The sequence below is a fragment of the Lithobates pipiens genome, unplaced genomic scaffold (assembly GCF_037356315.1).
Source record: "Lithobates pipiens isolate NorthernLeopardFrog02 unplaced genomic scaffold, aLitPip1_a1.2 Scaffold_56, whole genome shotgun sequence".
Taxonomy (NCBI): domain Eukaryota; kingdom Metazoa; phylum Chordata; class Amphibia; order Anura; family Ranidae; genus Lithobates; species Lithobates pipiens.
Window position 1 is genome coordinate 1864978 of NW_027507878.1, and position 21248 is coordinate 1886225.

General features: G+C 46.6%; 1 protein-coding gene across 4 annotated transcripts in view; it reads right to left on the minus strand.

Moving 5' to 3' along the window:
* FBLN2 (fibulin 2) overlaps positions 1-21248 on the minus strand; it is a 56871-nt gene that overhangs the window by 20100 nt on the left and 15523 nt on the right. For all 4 annotated transcript variants that reach the window (XM_077467472.1, XM_077467471.1, XM_077467469.1 and 1 more), the window contains 2 exons: positions 16704-16809; positions 2417-2546 (listed from right to left, as the gene is read on the minus strand). In XM_077467472.1, coding sequence (XP_077323598.1) covers positions 2417-2546; positions 16704-16809 — 236 coding nt within the window. The remainder of the gene's footprint in view (positions 1-2416; positions 2547-16703; positions 16810-21248) is intronic.

Below are 21248 nucleotides of genomic sequence, written 5' to 3' on the forward strand. Positions count from 1 at the left end.
AGGCAGCAGAGAGATAATGTCATCTCTCTGCTTCCTGGCTGCCTGCACAGTGAGGGGGGAACTGCACTGCAGGGATGAGAGGGCGGCGAGAGATGATGTCATCTCTATGCTCCCTCACCCGTCAGCTCCCTGATTGGCCAGCCCGCTCACGCCCACTCTCTCACCAGCGGACCGGCCACTCTCATCTGCCTCCCACTATCACCTGCAGACCTGCGGAGCCCCCCGCGGACCCGCGGACTGCCCGCTCTCACCCGCGGAGCCGCCCACGGTCCACCCGCGGAGCCGCGGACTACCTGCGGAGCCACGGACTACCCACAGGCCGCCCGCGGACCGCCAGCTCTCACCCACGGAGCCGCCCGCGGACCACCTGCGGAGCCGCGGACTGCCCGCGGGCCACCCGCGGAGCCGCCCGCTATCTCCCACGGAGCAATAGCACCTGTCCTCACCGGGCCCCATTTGACTGCGGGCCCCATAGCGCCCGCATGTGCTGCTATGGCGGTAGTTCCGCCACTGCTTGGTTTGACTACCTTGGATATGGACTAGCTACTTAAAGACATAGTTTGACAAGTTTGGACCAGCCTCATAAAGACATGCTTTGACTAGCTTGGACTAGCTACTTACAGACATGGTTTGTCCAGTTTGGACCAGCTACATAAAGACATGATTTGATTGCGTTGGACAAGCTACATAAAGGCTTGGTTTGACCAGTTTGCACCAGCCCCATAAAGACATTGTTTGACTAGTATAAACCAATTTCATAATGCCATGGCTTGACCAGTTTGGACCAGCCACATAAAGACATAGTTTGGTGAACTTGGGCCTGCTTCAGAAGGACGTGGTTTGACCAATTTGGACCAGCTCCAAAGAGACATGGTTTAACCATTTGTGACCAGCTCCATAAAGACTTGGTTTGACTAGCTTAGACCAGCTACTTAAATACATGATTTGACCAGTTTGGACCAACCTCATAAAGACATGGTTTTAACCATTTTTTGACCAGCTTCATAAAGACTTGGTTTGGCTGGCTTGGACCAGCTACTTAAATACATGATTTGACCAGTTTGAACCAGCTCCATAAAGACATGGCTTGACTGCTTTGGACAAGCTACATAAAGGCTTGTTTTGACCAGTTTGGACCAGCCCCATAAAGACATCCTTTGACTGGTTTGGACCAACTTCATAAAAACATGGCTTGACCAGTTTGGACCAGCTCCATGAAGACATGGTTTGACCAGTTTGGTGTGGAGGAACCTAGATGTCCTGCACAGAGCCCTGACCTCATCCCTACTGAGCACCCTTGGGATGTTTTGAGACTTTGGTTCCCTTAACCAATAGAACCAACACTACCAAAGTCCTGAAGAAGGGGGAGCCTCAATTCCCTGAGATGTGTTGACCATGTTTCAGGTTATAGACTATTCTAGTAATAATAACTCTCCAACTGTCTTGAGTTTCCAACTTGCTAGGGTTTCCAACTGGCAAGAGGTGTTCCTCACCTACCACCACAATCTCAACCCTTCTGGACACCTTTGGAATTAATTGGAATACCGATGGTGATCCAGGTGTTCTCAACCAACATCAGTACCAACAGGCATAAAAGTGTGATGGTCAGTGGGTCCACAAACCTTTGGTCAAGGAGTGTATATTTGTTTTCTTTATTTTAGCTGAGAGCACCTGATTGGCACCTAAACCGATAGACACTTCATAGATACATACGATGATTTCGGAAAACTTTCCGAAGAAATGTAAAAAGCAAAAGGTGCAATCACTTAGAACCCCCACCCCCCTCCCACCCCCCAGCAGTTTAAATTCATTGTCTGTTAAACTCTGATGGGTTAATAACGGCACTTGAATGCATTGTATAGGACAGGGGTCTCCAAACTTTCTAAACAAATGGCCAGTTCCCTGTCCTTCAGACTCTCTGAGGGCCAAAATGTGGTCATTGGTAGTAGAAAATGCTGTGACAACAATGGAAGTATACAATACTTTATCATTAGTATTAGTGGGAGGCATAGTGCCAATTGTTGGTCTCAAGGGAAGTCATAGTGTCCCATCATTGGTGTCAGTGGGAGGAATGGTGCTCCATTGTTGGTGTCACTCAGTCTGAGGAACAGTCCCCTGTATTAGGAGGTCTAATAGTGCCAGTTGTTCATATCAGAGGAAGGAATACAGCCCCATCATTGGTGTCAGTGGAAAGAATGGTGCCCCATTGTTGGAGTCCAATGGCCGGATAAAGGCAAGGAAAGGGTCCCTTGGCCACGGTTTGGAGACCACTGGTATAGGACAATGAGATTCTAACCAAAAATCTAAATCCCGCAGCATCACAACTCAGCACCAGATGGCGCTCTTTGCTGAGCTATTTTATATATTGCTCTTTTATGTAGTAGGAACACGACAGATATAAGTTAATAAATCTCACCTTAAAGTGCGATCGCTCACAAAGGTCATTCTCCATTGCTAAGCAGATTCCACCTTCCTTGGCGGCGATCATCCCGGCGATGCAGGTGTTCTCCTTGATGTAGGAGAGGCAGCATTGCCTCTGTGCCAGCCTGCAACACAACAGATAATAGTTATTATATTACTATAACTCGGGGCTCATTCCCATCTACAACAACTGCATAAATATCAAGTGACCGCGATATAGAACTTGGCACAGCGGCTCTGATTGGTCCGTTTTGTGCTGTGATGTTATGGAGGTTTTGGGAGATCCAGATGTGTCACTAGGACAGGTCATTAAGAGGAAATCTCCCAGAAGGGGCATGATAAGGGATTTGTTTTCCTTTTAGGGGGATTTGCACTCACTTCCTGTTGTGTCACTGGGACAGGAAGTGATGAGAAAAATAACCTATAAATATATGCAACATAAGACCATCCAGAATAGTCTGACAAATAGGAGTAACAAGGTCCTTATGGGCATCAACTTCTAGTACCTGCGTAACCACTGTAAATGTTTAGGCCTCCAGCCACAACAAACACCGACTCAGAGACAAACAACTACTGGCAGATACCACCAACCATAGTAATGGGAGCCGCACCGAGGACTGGTCCCAACCATAATAATGGGAGCTGCACTGAGGACAGGTCCCAACCATAATAATGGGAGCTGCACTGAGGACGGGTCCCAACCATAATAGTGGGAGCTGCACTGAGGACGGGTCCCAACCATAGTAATGGGAGGCACACCGAGGACGGGTCCCAACCATAGTAATGGGAGGCACACCGAGGACGGGTCCCAACCATAGTAATGGGAGCCACACCGAGGACGGGTCCCAACCATAATAATGGGAGCCACACCGAGGACGGGTCCCAACCATAATAATGGGAGCCACACCGAGGATGGGTCCCAACCATAATAATGGGAGCCACACCGAGGACTGGTCCCAACCATAATAATGGGAGCCACACCGAGGACAGGTCCCAACCATAATAATGGGAGCTGCACTGAGGACGGGTCCCAACCATAGTAATGGGAGCCACACCGAGGACGGGTCCCAACCATAATAATGAGAGCCACACCGAGGACGGGTCCCAACCATAATAATGGGAGCCACACCGAGGATGGGTCCCAACCATAATAATGGGAGCCGCACCGAGGACTGGTCCCAACCATAATAATGGGAGCCACACCGAGGACAGGTCCCAACCATAATAATGGGAGCTGCACTGAGGATGGGTCCCAACCATAGTAATGGGAGCCACACCGAGGATGGGTCCCAACCATAATAATGGGAGCCACACCGAGGACTGGTCCCAACCATAATAATGGAAGCCACACCGAGGACGGGTCCCAACCATAATAATGGAAGCCACACCGAGGACGGGTCCCAACCATAGTAATGGGAGCCGCACCGAGGACGGGGCTCAACCATAGTAATGGGAGCCGCACCGAGGACAGGTCCCAACCATAGTCATGGAAGCCACACTGATATATATATAGCCTGATGCATTTTCCCCATCCTATTGGCTTGACAAAGGGGTAGCACCATGCTGAAACGCATTGCCGCACCCTTTGTGACATTATCATGCCATTTGAATGCCTGGCAAGGCTAGAATATATATTTGCATCAGGTGGCACGGTGTCCACAGTATGTACAGTATATATATATATATATATATATATATATATATATATCCTGATGCATTTCCACATCCTACTGGCTTGTCAAAGGGGTTTCATGACCCTGAAACGCATTGCCACACCCTCTGATGTTACATCACCCTCTGGATGCCTGGCAATAAGATATGGAGCTCCATGAGGCAAAGTGATGGCCAAAGTATGTACATATATAGCCTGATGGCTTGACAAAGTGGTATCCCCACCCTGAAACGCGCTGCCTCACCCTCTATGACGTCAAGAGGTCGCTTGCAGAATACAATCGGCCTGGCCGTGGAGAGGCTGCCATCTGCTGGTTTGGAATATATGTGCTGTTTGGAGCAGATCTTTGTGCGTAATGGACTTTTAATACATTTACCACAAGTAGTTGGTGGTGCTTTTGTCTCTTTCTTGGATATGGTCCCGAGATGGAGGAGAGGTTGCTGACGCCGACAGTGTTAACCCCTTATGCTCCTGGCAGGGCTCTAAGTTTTTATGGCCCTTTTAAAGTATTTTTTGCTCATATTTTTATAGTGTTTTGATACTTATTCCGAGGCTCGGTGTCTCTTGCACAGCTGATTGGGTTTGCAGTTCACTTCACACCCACTAGGTTTAATCTGAAAAAGAGACTTTATTTCAAAGCCTTCCCTCACCTCCACCGCCGCCGTCCGCCATGTTTCTGTACGGCTCACCGCGCTGACCTTTAAAGCGTATTTTATGACCCAGTAAATCTTCTGGAAAGACTTCATTTATGTATTCTGGCCGAATACTTTGTTTTCATTTGATTCAGGAATATTTTCACAATCGTCTCTTTATGACTCACCTCTTTCTCTGTGAAAAGGGTCAACTCCAGGCGAGGTTTTTATTTAATACGTAGATGGAATTTCATCTGAATGCCAAAAGATTTACTACTTCATCCAGATGTATGTTCAATAAAGAACATTTTTTAACCCTAAAAAAAAAAATCAACTATATGGTCGAAATTGGCCCTTTCGAATCCCCATTGGCTGTATGTAAACAAACAGCCTTTTATCCCAGTGGTTTGTCATTGATCATATATGGCCATGATGATGTTTGGTCAACAAAGTCACCCAGGATCTCCGGGGCTTGTTTAGATTACAGCCATGACAGAGATTTGTCATTTAGTGACAGTAGTACAACAGGGAAATATCATTGGGAAGAGGGTCAAAGTGGTGGTGGTGATGGTGAAATATCGTCAGGAGGAGGGTCATCCAGACGGCAGTGAAACGTTGTTGGGAAGAGAGTCAACTTGGTGGCAGAGAAACATTGTTGAAAGGAGGGTCATCCTAGCGGCAGTGAAGCATCGTTGGGAAGAGGGTCATCATGGAGGTGGTGAAGCATCGTTGGGAAGAGGGTCATCATGGAGGTGGTGAAACATCATTGGGAAGAGGGTCATCATGGAGGTGTTGAAACATCATTGGGAAGAGGGTCATCATGGAGGTGGTGAAACATCATTGGGAAGAGGGTCATCCTGGAGGTGGTGAAACATTGTTGGGAAGAGGGTCATCCTAGTGGTGGTGAAACATTGTTGGAAAGAGGGTCATCATGGAGGTGGTGAAGCATCGTTGGAAAGAGGGTCATCATGGAGGTGGTGAAGCATCGTTGGGAAGAGGGTCATCATGGAGGTGTTGAAACATCATTGGGAAGAGGGTCATCATGGAGGTGTTGAAACATCATTGGGAAGAGGGTCATCATGGAGGTGGTGAAACATCATTGGGAAGAGGGTCATCCTGGAGGTGGTGAAACATTGTTGGGAAGAGGGTCATCCTAGTGGTGGTGAAACATTGTTGGAAAGAGGGTCATCATGGAGGTGGTGAAGCATCGTTGGAAAGAGGGTCATCATGGAGGTGGTGAAGCATCGTTAGGAAGAGGGTCATCATGGAGGTGGTGAAACATCGTTGGGGAGAGGGTCATCCTGGAGGTGGTGAAACATTGTTGGGAAGAGGGTCATCCTAGTGGTGGTGAAACATCGCGGGGAAGAGGGTCATCCTAGTGGCGGTGAAGCATCGTTGGGAAGAGGGTCATCCTGGTGGCGGTGAAGCATCGTTGGGAAGAGGGTCATCCCGTGGTGAGGAAACATCATTGGGAAGAGGGTCATCTCTCTGCTGAAGAAACAGCATTGGGAAGATGGTCATCCCCTTGGTGAGGAAACATCATCGGGAAGAGGGTCATCCCCACGGTGAGAAAACATCATTGGGAAGAGGGTCATCCCCATGGTGAGAAAACATTATTGGGAAGAGGGTCATCCTCGTGGTGAGGAAACATCATTGGGAAGAGGGTCATCTGAGTGGTGAGGAAACATCATTGGGAAGAGGGTCATCTGAGTGGTGAGGAAACATCATTGGGAAGAGGGTCATCCTCGTGGTGAGGAAACATCATTGGGAAGAGGGTCATCTGAGTGGTGAGGAAACATCATTGGGAAGAGGGTCATCCTCGTGGTGAGGAAACGTCATTGGGAAGATGGTCATCCTCGTGGTGAGGACACATCATTGGGAAGAGGGTCATCTGAGTGGTGAGGAAACATCATTGGGAAGAGGGTCATCTGAGTGGTGAGGAAACGTCATTGGGAAGAGGGTCATCTGAGTGGTGAGGAAACATCATTGGGAAGAGGGTCATCCTCGTGGTGAGGAAACATCATTGGGAAGAGGGTCATCCTCGTGGTGAGGAAACGTCATTGGGAAGAGGGTCATCCTCGTGGTGAGGAAACGTCATTGGGAAGAGGGTCATCCTCGTGGTGAGGAAACGTCATTGGGAAGAGGGTCATCTGAGTGGCCATAAAACATCATTGAGAAATTGAGAAGAGAGTCATCCCAGTGGTGATGGAACATCATCGGGAAGAGGATCATCCCCATGTTGGTGAAGCATCGCTGGTTATCCTGGAGGGGTGAAACATCCTCAAGCGGCTGGACAACATAATTGATGACAAATTTACATTGGGGACATCACTTTCCTTTATTTTTTTAACTCTTGGTGGAAAGGGTAATTGTACAGATATACCCCTGTACCCTTTCATTTGGGAAGGGGCAGATATCTGGAGAAGCCCCTTCTCCCAAATTCTAGAATAGATTCCAATAAGATACTCCCACATTAGGGTACTAAATGTAGGGAAAAGGCCCTCGCCCCCTCAATTTGCAAGTGGGGTGGGGCCTGGCTGCCTCCAATCCCTCCCCTCTCTATCCAGATAGAAGAATACTATATATTGCTGTGGAGGAGTCACGCGGTTCCTACACAGCTGTACGGCCGATGATTAGGCGGATGACATCACAGCGCGGTGATCGGGTTTGGCTCCCGTCAGTGGAAGTCTCACATTGCACGTAGACAGAATTTTGGCTTCTTCCCCCAAAGAACAAAAGAACTTCCGATCTGTCTGAGCTCCTTATAACGAAGAGTTCCCAAAATGATGAGCTCATCGCCCCACCCTCCACTGCCACATTTTCTGTGACTTCTCCGTCTTCTAATGTCAGAGCGGAACTTCGGCCTCCTCTTCAGTCTTGCACAGTTGTAGCGGCTCCTCTCCTGGACAGAACAATGGCTTCACTGCACACTGTGAGCTTCTCACAATGTGCATCAATAGTTGCAGCAAGTAAGATAGAGCCCTGCCTAATTTAGTAACTGGAAGATGTCCAGCATCATCTAGCTCTTTCTTCCACAGCCTGACTGTCCCTGGCCTACCGTTTCATTAATTGGATTTCAGCTCTCCCAATCACGGGGGCTCGGAATCACATGCAGGTGTTATAATGCAAATACAACCTTATGATACAAATAAATATATGAAAAGTTTGGGGGGGGGGGGCATTTGTATTCAGCCCCCTTTACTCTGATACCCCTAACTAAAATCTAGGGGAACCGATTGCCCTCAGAAGTCACCCAATTAGTAAATAGAGTCCACCTGTGTGTAAAGTAATCTCAGTATAAATACAGCTGTTCTGTGAAGCCCTCAGAGGTTTGTTGGAGAACCTTAGTGAACAAACAGCATCATGAAGGCCAAGGAACATACCAGACAGGTCAGGGATAAACAAAGAGGAGGGGTACTAAAAAAAGTAACCACAGATCGGACTTTGGAGGCATGGAAACAATGAAGAATTAACAAAAATAATATTTATTGTAAAAAGTACATGATATAATCACAGTGTTCAAAAAGTTAAAAATCATATGAATATGATACAATTTGTACAGTGAGCCCTTGTGCGTCTACGCGTTTCGCCGTTTCGGCTTCTTCAGGACACGAACAAGGTTCAAAGACGTAACAAAAGAAAGGAAGGATCAGTCTCACTATCTTATAATGGACTCGGCTTCGTGTACAAATGTTCAATGGCCAGGGTTCCCGGAGATGTGGGGTACTCATGGCAAGTAAAGGAGGTAAAACAGCGTACAGCTGGTTTAGTAAAAAAAGATTTAGGTATTGCTAAAACAGGGGCAGGTGACAGGGATGTGGTACAGCCCGTCTAGCATATGATGCCCATATAGGGAAAATATGAAAAATGAGACAGACGGACGAGCCCCTGGGAGACAGACTGGTGGTGTACGCATCAGAGAAGAGCCAAGAGGTCCATGGTAACTCTGGAGGAGCTGCAGAGATCCACAGCTCAGGGGGGAGAATCTGTCCACAGGACAACTATTAGTCGTCTCTCCACAAATCTGCCCTTTATGGAAGAGTGACAAGAAGAAAGACATTGGAGAAAGAAAGTCATAAGAAGTCCTGTTTGTAGTTTGTGAGAAGCCATGTGGGGGAGGGGGCAGCAAACATGTGGAAGAAGGTGATCTGGTCAGAGGAGACCAAAATTCTACTTTATGGCCTAAAAGCAAAATGTGTGGGGGAAAACTAACACTGCCCATCCCCCCGAACACACCATCCCCACTGTGAGACATGGTGGTGGCAGCATCATGTGGTGGGGATGGTTTTCTTCAGCAGGGACAGGGAAGCTGGTCAGAGTTGATGGGAAGATGGATGGAGACAAATATAGGACAAAACCTGTTAAGAGTCGGCAAAAGACTTGAGACCGGGGCGGAGGGTCACTTTCCAGCAGGACAACGACCCGAAACATCCAGCCAGAGCTACAATGGAATGGTTTACATCAAAGCATATTCATGTGTTAGAATGGCCCAGTCACAGTCCAGACCTAAATCCCATTGAGAATCTGTGGCCAGACTTGAAAATTGCTGATCACAGACGCTCTCCATCCAATCTGACAGAGCTTGAGATATTTTACAAAGAAGAAGAATGGGCAGAAATGTCCTCTCTAGATGGGCAAAGCTGGTAGAGACACCCCCAAAAAGACTTGTAGAGAAAGGGGGTTCTACAAAGTATTGACTCCGGGGGGCGCCATAAAAATGCCCCTCCCCCACACTTTTCACATATTTATTTGTATCATTTTCCTTCCACTTCACAATTATGTGACACTTTGTGTTGGTCCATCACATAAAATCCCAATAAAATACATTTATGGTTTTGGTTGTAACATGAGAAAATGTGGGGAATTTCAAGGGGTATGAATACTTTTTCAAGGCACTGTATGAAATGATTCATAGAGTTATATATTCCTTCCAGTTCCGCTACTGGACTCTCCTCTCCTGAAATACTCTGCACTGCTGGAGGACTCTGCTCCTTCCTCTCTCCATCCAGGTAGGACACTCGTAGCTGATCTCCGATCCTCCACCCATCTCTGTCCGCGGTTCCTATTCAGGATTATTATGGTCTGTATCCTCCATGAGAACATCTGCATTTCATTGAACGGATCGCAGGGATTCAGCTGTTAGGTAGAACTCCGCTGCGTCCCGAGGGAACGATCCGTCTTACATCAGGACAGGATGGAGAAGCAACATTTCCATGTTCAGTGTCACATCCTACCCTGACAGCGTCATAACCTAAATATGCGACTCGTCATTTGTCCCCGAAGATCGGAGAAGGAGGAATGTGAGGAATAAGAAACTAATACAAATTCAGCAGGTTTGTCCCAAATATTTGGTCTCTTCACACTTTGTGCATTGAGGCCAAAAATGACATTGAACCTGCTGCAGGGTGCACAGGGGTAGACTGACTTCTCATGAGGCCCCCAGGCAATAGATCATGGGGCCCCCTCCCCACCCATATTTAATGCACACCTACACAACCCCTTTAGAGTAACTTCAAACCAGGTATGAAACTTTACTGAAGCTTCCAGAAACACTATTGGCCAGCACAGCAGTCCAGAGTCCAGAGTCCCGAGTCCAGAGTCCAGCGTCCAGAGTCCAGAGTCCAGAGTCCAGCGTCCCGAGTCCAGAGTCCAGCGTCCAGAGTCCAGAGTCCCGAGTCCAGAGTCCAGAGTCCCGAGTCCAGCGTCCAGAGTCCAGCGTCCAGCGTCCAGGGTCCAGCGTCCAGAGTCCAGCGTCCAGCGTCCAGAGTCCAGAGTCCAGCGTCCAGAGTCCAGAGTCCAGAGTCCAGAGTCCAGTGTCCAGCGTCCAGAGTCCAGAGTCCAGCGTCCAGAGTCCAGCGTCCAGAGTCCAGAGTCCAGCGTCCAGAGTCCAGAGTCCAGAGTCCAGCGTCCAGAGTCCAGAGTCCAGAGTCCAGCGTCCAGAGTCCAGCGTCCCGAGTCCAGAGTCCGGAGTCCAGCGTCCAGAGTCCAGCGTCCAGCGTCCAGAGTCCGGAGTCCAGCGTCCAGAGTCCCGAGTCCAGCCCTAACTAACTAATGCAGGCTGCCAGGTTCATAACCTCCAGAGAAGCAGAGTCCATCCAGCATGAGTCCAGTGATGGTAGGTTCTTAGTCCAGGGAGAATCCCAGCAGGGTGACCCAGGAGGGGGCCACAAGCTTCAGTGTGGGTGAAAGAGAGAGGGGGGAGAGAGAGAGTTGGTGGGGGTGAGGCAACGAGAGACAGAGAGGCAGAGGCGGCTCTAGGTTTTGTGAGGCCCTCGGCAAAACTTAGACATGAGGCCCCACTTGCGCCCATAATGGAAAAAATTATTCAAGCAAGTTATCAGTGGTGGATGAGACAATGGAGTCAGGGGTGATTCTGGGCTAGGACAGAAGTATCACCACTACTGGGAGGCTTGACAGGCAGGAGAAAGATCAGGTATATGACAGGAGTCCCGCCATTGCTGGGGAAACTTGACAGGCAGGATAGGGATCCTCCTTCTGTCAGCTCCTTTTCCTGTCTGTAGACATCAGAGGTGAGGAGGCAGCCAGCATCTCTCCCCGAGTTCAGATTGCAGTGCGTTGGACACTAAACAGCCCACACAAGCCGAGGGCAGGTGTGGCCTCATTAGCGCCACCCTGCTGGGGAATTCACTGGAGCCACTTGGCTCAGCACTAGCAGGATTTAGCCTGGATACACAGGCAAGGTCCTGGCAATGCAGGTAATTTACCAGAGCAGAGAGGATCTCCGCTTAGGGAGAGAGACATTCCCCAAAAAGTGATGCTCTGTGTGCGGGTCGGCCAAATTAGGCAGCTGCGAGGCCCCTGGGATAGCGAGGCCTTAGGCCACCGCCTAATTTGCCTAATTAAAGAGCCGCCTCTGCAGAGAGGGGTGGTTGGGAGGTGAGAGAGAGAGGGGGGTGAGAGAAAGGAAGTGAAGTGGAAAAATGGGGTGAGAGAGGGGGGAGAGAGGGTGGGAGAGAGAGAGAGAGTGAGAGAAGGGGATGAGAGAGGCAGAGAGAGGGTGGGAAGAGATAGAGGGTGGGCGGGGGTTGATAGAAAGAGAGGGTAAGTGAAGGGAGAAGGTGGGGTGAGAGAGGGGGGTGAGAGAGAGAGAGGAAGTGAAGGGGGAAGCGTGGTGATAGAGAGAGGGGTTGAGAGAGAGAGAGGGGGGTGGGGGTGAGGGAAAGAGAGAGGGTGATGCGAGAGAGGGGGGTTAGAGAGAGAGGGTTGGGGGAGAGAGAGAGAGGGGGTTGGAGAGAGAGGGGAGTGAGAGAAAGAGAGAGCGAGAGGGGGTGGGGGTGAGGGAGAGAGAGAGGGGGATTAGAGAGAGAGAAAAAGGGAGTGAGAGAGAGGGGTGAGAGAGGGGTGGGGGTGAGGGAGAGAGAGAGGGTGATTAGAGAGATAGAGAGAGAGAGAAAGGGAGTGAGAGAGAGGGGGTGAGAGAGGGGTGGGGGTGAGGGAGAGAGAGAGAGAGGGGTGAGAAGGTGGGTGAGAGGGAGAGGGAGAGAGAACGGCTGCCAACACCAAGAACATGTTTTGCTGGCAGTCCTGTTTGTTAGGAAAATTGTGGACCAGCTATAACATAAGGAAAGTTACTTTAGTGTATCACTATTGCATTCCTGTATCTGTAAATTTTATTAAGCAGCATTTTTGTTTAATAAAGGTTAATGAATAACCTACCGAGTCATTTCTTTGGTTTTACTGCAAAAATTCAACAAAAAGCAAGAATTTGCCAAACCAAAACGGAGGTAAACAACTACATGTTTGGGAAATCGCAAGCAAGTTCTAAGTAAGTCGCAAAGAAGTTCAAAGGAAGTCACTAGAAAATTGCAAGCAAGTTACAAGCAAGTCCCAAGGAAGTCACTAGGAAATTGCAAGAGAGTCACAAGGAAGTCACATGGAAGTCGGTGGAGGAACTCCAGGGCCCAGTTGCAAGTGCGACTTTTGCGACCCCGGCAGTTACTCCACTAGGAGCTCTGAAGACCAAGCAGTTCCTATGACACCTGCCTTCTCAGGGCTCTCACCATCATTATTGATCACAATCTATAACCAAGTCTGGATCATGCACTCTGCCTAGGGTGGCCACCTGTCCGGAATTCACCTGGACAGTCCGGGTTTTCAAATCATGTGTCCAGGTTTTTGACCAGTCGGGGTCTCAGGATGCGCTTTCTGATTGGCTGGCAGGAGAAGCAGGAAGACATTAGTAAATATTAAGTCACTAATGTCACACAACTGGGTGTGCTCAGGGCACAGTGCTCTGCGCCTCGAGCTCACCCCCTTTTTGAAGCCAAATGGTGCCTCGGGTTCTAATCACGTGCTTCAAAAAAAGTAGAATAAAACCATTGAAATACATGCGTCCGGTGCCCTGCTTGTAGATTAGGGGCCAGGCGCATGGATTAGAGGGGCGGCGCCCCTGCACCCCGTATGGATGGGCCACCACTGCCCGTACTTGGCGGTAAACTAAAAGGTATCGGTGCAACCCTAGTACAGACCTACTAACATCAATGGGCTGCTTTTAGATCAGTAAACTTGAATGGCAAAAAAAAATAAAAATGGCGTTTTTGGCGCCCGTGGGCGAAAGCCCGGATTCTGTCTGTAGGACACTGAAGGTCCCGGAATTGGGGCATTTCTATTCGTTACATTGTAATAAACATTTTATCCTTTTAAATCCGTATCATTGAAAACAGACGCCGCGCTGACTTCATTAGGAAGGGCTTCACTTTCGCCGATCTTACGCTCGCCGCTGGGGTCATAAACGCCGTTTTTACAAACAAAGGGCCTCTGTTAAAATTTGCATAGTTGGGGGAGTGTGTGGGGGGGGGGGGAGGGGAGGGGGGTGTTTGAAGGAATAATTGAACACAACTGGCGATTCGGCCGGAGCCTTCGGCTTCCACGGTGCTCTGCCGGCACACAGGAGGAAATCCGATTAGCCGGAGAGTTTTGGAAACTTTCTAAGTGAATTTTGTGTTTTCCATTCCCTCACGTTGGAGGTCATAAAAAAAAATAAAAAATCCCGCGCTGGTTCTGGGTTGTATTGAAATTCCAGCTCAGAGCGTAAAAAAAATAAAAAAAAATTGTTTATAAGAGATCCCGGCGTTATAACGAGGAACGAGCGCTCCGCAGATGAGGGGGAAAAAAAAATAAGAAAATGGAATTGTTGGTTCCTGGACGCTCGGAAACGCGCTGTAAATTCCTTGCGTGATAAACGGTCTGCGGCACGAAACTCAGAAACAGCTGCGGAGAGTCTCTGAGGAATATCGAAGGAAAAAAACGAGAGCGGCGCGGCTAGAAATAACCGAGCGAACGGCTGAAAGCTGAAATGAAACGCCCTTTTAGCCCAGCTATGTATTTCATGAAAATAGTTCATCTATGTGAAGTCAGCGATTAACGAGCAGACTGTGACATCGAGCGCACTTCTCTGTATACAGTATATATATATATATATAAAATATAAGCGCAAACACTTACTTCAATATGTGGCATTGGACGCTTTAAATGCCAATCACAGCCCCTCCCACTATATAAAATGGTCACCTTCGAAATACATAGCAGATGTATGTTGGGGGAGGGGGGGTTCCATGCCCTTCCCCCCCCCCCCCCCCAAAAAAAAACAAAGCTGGCGGGCAAATGTCATTTACCAGCAATTTAATCAACATGTGTGTTTGAAAATGTTGGCGTAAGTTGTACACATTGTACAGATGCGCCACTTCACAGGCGCGGTCGGGGGACCCCCCAGACATGTTATTTAAAGGGATTTTGAATTTATAATGTTTCATTTTAAGTGTTAATAAAATCACTGCTTCCTGCCAAACAGAATTTGGTTGTCCCCGCTGCAGTTGGGGATTTTTCAGAGCCGTGTTGGCAGCTCTGCACATGCTCAGTTCTCAGTGATTTTCTATGCTGAGCATTTCCTCCACATAACATCTGAGCAGCCCATGTGACTACAAAGTCACACATGTGGGTGTATACACAGCGACAGGCCACTCCCTCCCTCCTCCTCAACGCCAACTAACCAGCTAAACACAATGGGGGGGGGGGGCGGAATATCACATGTAGATTAATGGAGGCTTCACCTCCCTCTTATTCTACAGCACAGGCTGGAAGGGGCGGGACACAGCCTGTGACTGGCAGAAATCCGCCTCACACCCTGTTATTTCCAAAATATGATAAAGATTTAATTCCAAATATATATTTGTATGACAATTCATTGATATTATTTATTTGTTTTTACTCTGTAAGGCCCCCTTCGCACTGGGGCAGTGCAGGCGTCGGCGGTAAAGCGCCGCTATTTTTAGCGGCACTTTACCCTCGATTTAGCAGCGGTATTCGGCCGTTAGCGGGGCTGTTTTACCCCCGCTAGCGGCTGAAAAAGGTTTAAAACCGCTCACAAAAAAAAATTTGCAGCGGCGCTTTGCTGGCGCAGCGATTGCCCAGTACGGAGCAGAAGGAGATTCGGAAAATCTCCGAAGATGAACGGCGCTTGCGCCGTGAGTCCAGGTGCAAGCCCCACCATCCAAGTGGACATAGGGCTGTACATAGTTAGAGGGCCCTGGCCGCTTTGGGCACTGTCTCGCTTTGCTCGGCTCTTTTTATTCTAACTCTATGTCCACTTGGATGGTGGGGCTAGAACCTGGACTCACACATGCGCAGTACACAGCGGACACTACTATCCGACGGGGGACACTATTTGACATGATGCCGGGTCATGTGACAGCTGGATATGGGGGAGAGTCGGGTCATGTGACAGCTGGATATGGGGGAGAGTCGGGTCATGTGACAGCTGGATATGGGGGAGAGTCGGGTCATGTGACAGCTGGATATGGGGGAGAGTCGGGTCATGTGACAGCTGGATATGGGGGAGAGTCGGGTCATGTGACAGTTGGATATGGGAAAAAGCTGGATCATGTGACAGCTGGATATGGGAGAGAGCCGGGTCATGTGACAGCTGGATATGGGAGAAAGCTGGATCATGTGACAGCTGGATATGGGAGAGAGTCTGGTCATGTGACAGCTGGATATGGGGGAGAGTCGGGTCATGTGACAGCTGGATATGGGGGAGAGTCGGGTCATATGACAGCTGGATATGGGGGAGAGTCGGGTCGTGTGACAGCTGGATATGGGGGAGAGTCGGGTCGTGTGACAGCTGGATATGGGGGAGAGTCGGGTCATGTGACAGCTGGATATGGGGGAGAGTCGGGTCGTGTGACAGCTGGATATGGGGGAGAGTCGGGTCATGTGACAGCTGGATATGGGGGAGAGTCGGGTCATGTGACAGCTGGATATGGGGGAGAGTCGGGTCATGTGACAGCTGGATATGGGGGAGAGTCGGGTCATGTGACAGCTGGATATGGGGGAGAGTTGGGTCATGTGACAGCTGGATATGGGGGAGAGTCGGGTCATGTGACAGCTGGATATGGGGGAGAGTCGGGTCGTGTGACAGCTGGATATGGGGGAGAGTCGGGTCATGTGACAGCTGGATATGGGGGAGAGTCGGGTCATGTGACAGCTGGATATGGGGGAGAGTCGGGTCATGTGACAGCTGGATATGGGGGAGAGTCGGGTCATGTGACGGCTGGATATCCATTATGAAAAAAGGTACTTAAATGTTTTTTTTATTAAAATAATTACAGATAGAAATGGCCGCCATAGAGGGGCGATGTACATTGTTTAGTATCACGTTATCGTTCGGCTCCCAGTGACTTGAGTGGTACATTCTCTCACCCCGTGCCCCCGCCCATCAATGACCCCTATGGGGGAGCGGAAACTTTAAGTGATAAAACAGAAAGTTAAACATCAATAATCCGGCGGCCCGTACATTCCCAACGCCGTTGCGCTCGGCTTCTTCTGGAATGAACGCTCGATAATCTTATCTCTATGAAAAATGCGTTTTTTCGGCACAGATTAGGAATTTTCAGGCTCTGAAAATGAGGAATTTTGTGAATAGGGTGGAAAGATAAGAAGAGAGGGTAAAAGTTTGTTACCGGCAGTCCTCGGAAGCGTCGAGCGCCATGTTCTCGCATTCTCCGTGGTCGATGGACCATTGCTGACCGGCCGCGCAACACGACTCAACCAGATCCTTAGATGAACCTACAGAGGGGGAAAATAATAATTTAAGACAAATTCCGGGAACAAAAATCGATACATAATATCATTTAAAGAAGAACTCAAAATGTTTCATTTTTTTATCTCTAGAAAAAGTAGGAACATGTTAATCTACCCTATATTACCAAAAGTATTGGGACACCTGCCTTTACACACACATGAACTTTAATGGCCTCCCAGTCTTAGTCAAGAGGGTTCAATATTGAGTTGGCCCTTTGCAGTTATAACAGCTTCACCTCTCATGGGAAGGCCGTCCACAAGGTTTAGGAGATGTGTCTATGGGAATGTTTGACCGTTCTTCCAGAAGAGCATTTGTGAGGTCAGGCACTGATGTTGGAGGATGTTTATCCTCTGGGTAGACAGCCATGGTGGTTCATCATACTCATCCTCATCCTCTAGGTGGACAATCATGGTGATTCCTCACATTCATTCTCAAGGTAGACAGCCATGGTGGTTCATCTTGTTTATCCTCTAGGTAGACAGCCATGGTGTTTCATCATACTCATCCTCTAGGTAGACAGCCATGGTGGTTCATCATACTCATCCTCTAGGTAGATAGCCACGGTAGTTCATCTTGTTTATCCTCTATGTAGACAGCCACGGTGGTTCATCATACTCATCATATACTGATGGTAGGGGCGCTTAAGCAAATATAAGTATCAATCACAAAAAGTGAGACTTTGATAATCATATAGCATCTAAAGTGATAAACACCATATCACCAAAATACAATAAACAAAAAAAATTATAACCAAAGTATATAATAAGAACAATAATAAATAAAGTCCTGTATTGTGTTTATTGTTTTTCTTTTTTCTTTATAATTTTTTTTTATAATTTTTTTTTGTTTATTGTATTTCGGTGATATGGTGTTTATCACTTTAGATGCTATATGATTATCAAAGTCTCACTTTTTGTGATTGATACTTATATTTGCTTAAGCGCCCCTACCATCAGTATATTTTTAGCACGACAAGTTGTTTTTCTTGTTTTTTTAGGGAGCAGCTATCAGTGTTTTATTTAGTATATTTGATCCACTGAGTATTGGTTAATTTTTTTATTTTTAGTGGCGCTGAGTTTACTAGTCGCTGTTTTTTCAGCTACTTTCCTTTCATCATACTCATCCTCTAGGTGGACAACCATGGTGATTCTCCATGTTCATTCTCTAGGTAGACAGCCATGGTGGTTCTTCATGTTCATCCTTTAGGTGGACAGCCATTGTGGTTCTTCATGTTCATCCTCTGGGTGGACACCATGGTGGTTCTTCATGTTCATCCTCTGGGTGGACACCATGGTGGTTCTTCATGTTCATCCTCTGGGTGGACACCATGGTGGTTCTTCATGTTTATTATTTAGACAGCCATGGTGATTCTTTGTATTCATCCTCTAGGTGGACAACCATTGTGGCTCAATCATACTCATCCTCCAGGCAGACAGCCATTGTGGTTCATCATGTTCATCCGCTGGGTGGACAACCATGGTGGTTCTTCATGTTTATTATTTAGACAGCCATGGTGGTTCTTTGTGTTCATCCTCTAGGTAGACAGCCATGGTGGTTCATCATACTCATCCTCTAGGTGGACAACCATTGTGGCTCAATCATACTCATCCTCCAGGCAGACAGCCGTGGTGGTTCTTTATGTTCATTTGTAGATGATGCTGAATGTCCCCCAGCCAGAAAATGAGGCAGCCTCTATCTGACTTGCTGCAGCTTCTAATGCAGATTGTGAGACGCTCACAGTGTGCGGTGAAATCAGAGGAAGCCATTTCAGTCCAGAAGAGGAGCCGCTACAACTGTGTGAGGCTGAAGGGAGGATTTAATTGTGTTCTTCTGAAATCACATGTTAAAGCTTAAATGAGATTCCAGTGATTAGGTTTACATCTATATTATATTTGGAGGCGTTGAAGATCGGCAAGGAACTAGGTCATGTGTTCCAAGCCCCCCAAAATAAGGTTCGGGACTATGATCCTTTATATAAGGTCCAGGACTATGATCTTTTATATAAGGTTCAGGACTATGATCCTTTATATAAGGTCCAGGACTATGATCTTTTATATAAGGTTCAGGACTATGATCCTTTATATAAGGTTCAGGACTATGATCCTTTATATAAGGTTCGGGACTATGATACTTTATATAAGATTCAGGACTATGATCCTTTATATAAGATTCAGGACTATGATCCTTTATATAAGATTCAGGACTATGATCCTTTATATAAGGCTCAGGACTATGATCCTTTATATAAGGTTCGGGACTATGATCCTTTATATAAGGCTCAGGACTATGATCCTTTATATAAGGTTCAGGACTATGATCCTTTATATAAGGTTCAGGACTATGATCCTTTATATAAGGTTCAGGACTATGATCCTTTATATAAGGTTCAGGACTATGATCCTTTATATAAGGCTCAGGACTATGATCCTTTATATAAGGTTCAGGACTATGATCCTTTATATAAGGTTCAAGACTGTGATCCTTTATATAAGGTCCAGGACTATGATCCTTTATATAAGGTTCAGGACTATGATCCTTTATATAAGGTTCAGGACTATGATCCTTTATATAAGGTTCGGGACTATGATCCTTTATATAAGGCTCAGGACTATGATCCTTTATATAAGGTTCGGGACTATGATCCTTTATATAAGGTTCAGGACTATGATCCTTTATATAAGGTTCAGGACTATGATCCTTTATATAAGACTCAGGACTATGATCCTTTATATAAGGTTCGGGACTATGATCCTTTATATAAGGTTCGGGACTATGATCCTTTATATAAGGCTCAGGACTATGATCCTTTATATAAGGTTCAGGACTATGATCCTTTATATAAGGTTCAGGACTATGATCCTTTATATAAGGTTCAGGACTATGATCCTTTATATAAGGTTCAGGACTATGATCCTTTATATAAGGCTCAGGACTATGATCCTTTATATAAGGTTCAGGACTATGATCCTTTATATAAGGTTCGGGACTATGATCTTTTATATAAGGTTCAGGACTATGATCCTTTATATAAGGTTCAGGACTATGATCCTTTATATAAGGTTCGGGACTATGATACTTTATATAAGATTCAGGACTATGATCCTTTATATAAGATTCAGGACTATGATCCTTTATATAAGGTTCAGGACTATGATCCTTTATATAAGGTTCAAGACTGTGATCCTTTATATAAGGTCCAGGACTATGATCCTTTATATAAGGTTCAGGACTATGATCCTTTATATAAGGTTCAGGACTATGATCCTTTATATAAGGTTCGGGACTATGATCCTTTATATAAGGCTCAGGACTATGATCCTTTATATAAGGTTCGGGACTATGATCCTTTATATAAGGTTCAGGACTATGATCCTTTATATAAGGTTCAGGACTATGATCCTTTATATAAGACTCAGGACTATGATCCTTTATATAAGGTTCGGGACTATGATCCTTTATATAAGGTTCAGGACTATGATCCTTTATATAAGGTTCAAGACTGTGATCCTTTATATAAGGTCCAGGACTATGATCCTTTATATAAGGTTCAGGACTATGATCCTTTATATAAGGTTCGGGACTATGATCCTTTATATAAGGTTCAGGACTATGATCCTTTATATAAGGTCCAGGACTATGATCCTTTATATAAGGTTCAGGACTATGATCCTTTATATAAGGTTCGGGACTATGATCCTTTATATAAGGTTCAGGACTATGATCCTTTATATAAGGTTCAGGACTATGATCCTTTATATAAGGTTCAGGACTATGATCCTTTATATAAGGTTCAAGACTGTGATCCTTTATATAAGATTCAAGACTGTGATCCTTTATATAAGGTTCGGGACTATGATCCTTTATATAAGGTTCAGGACTATGATCCTTTATATAAGGTTCAGGACTATGATCCTTTATATAAGGTTCAGGACTATGATCCTTTATATAAGGTTCAGGACTATGATCCTTTATATAAGGTTCGGGACTATGATCCTTTATATAAGGTTCGGGACTATGATCCTTTATATAAGGTTCGGGACTATGATCCTTTATATAAGGTTCAGGACTATGATCCTTTATATAAGGTTCAGGACTATGATCCTTTATATAAGGTTCAGGACTATGATCCTTTATATAAGGTTCGGGACTATGATCCTTTATATAAGGTTCGGGACTATGATCCTTTATATAAGGTTCGGGACTATGATCCTTTATATAAGGTTCGGGACTATGATCCTTTATATAAGGTTCGGGACTATGATCCTTTATATAAGGTTCGGGACTATGATCTTTTATATAAGGTTCGGGACTATGATCCTTTATATAAGGTTCGGGACTATGATCCTTTATATAAGGTTCGGGACTATGATCCTTTATATAAGGTTCGGGACTATGATCCTTTATATAAGGTTCGGGACTATGA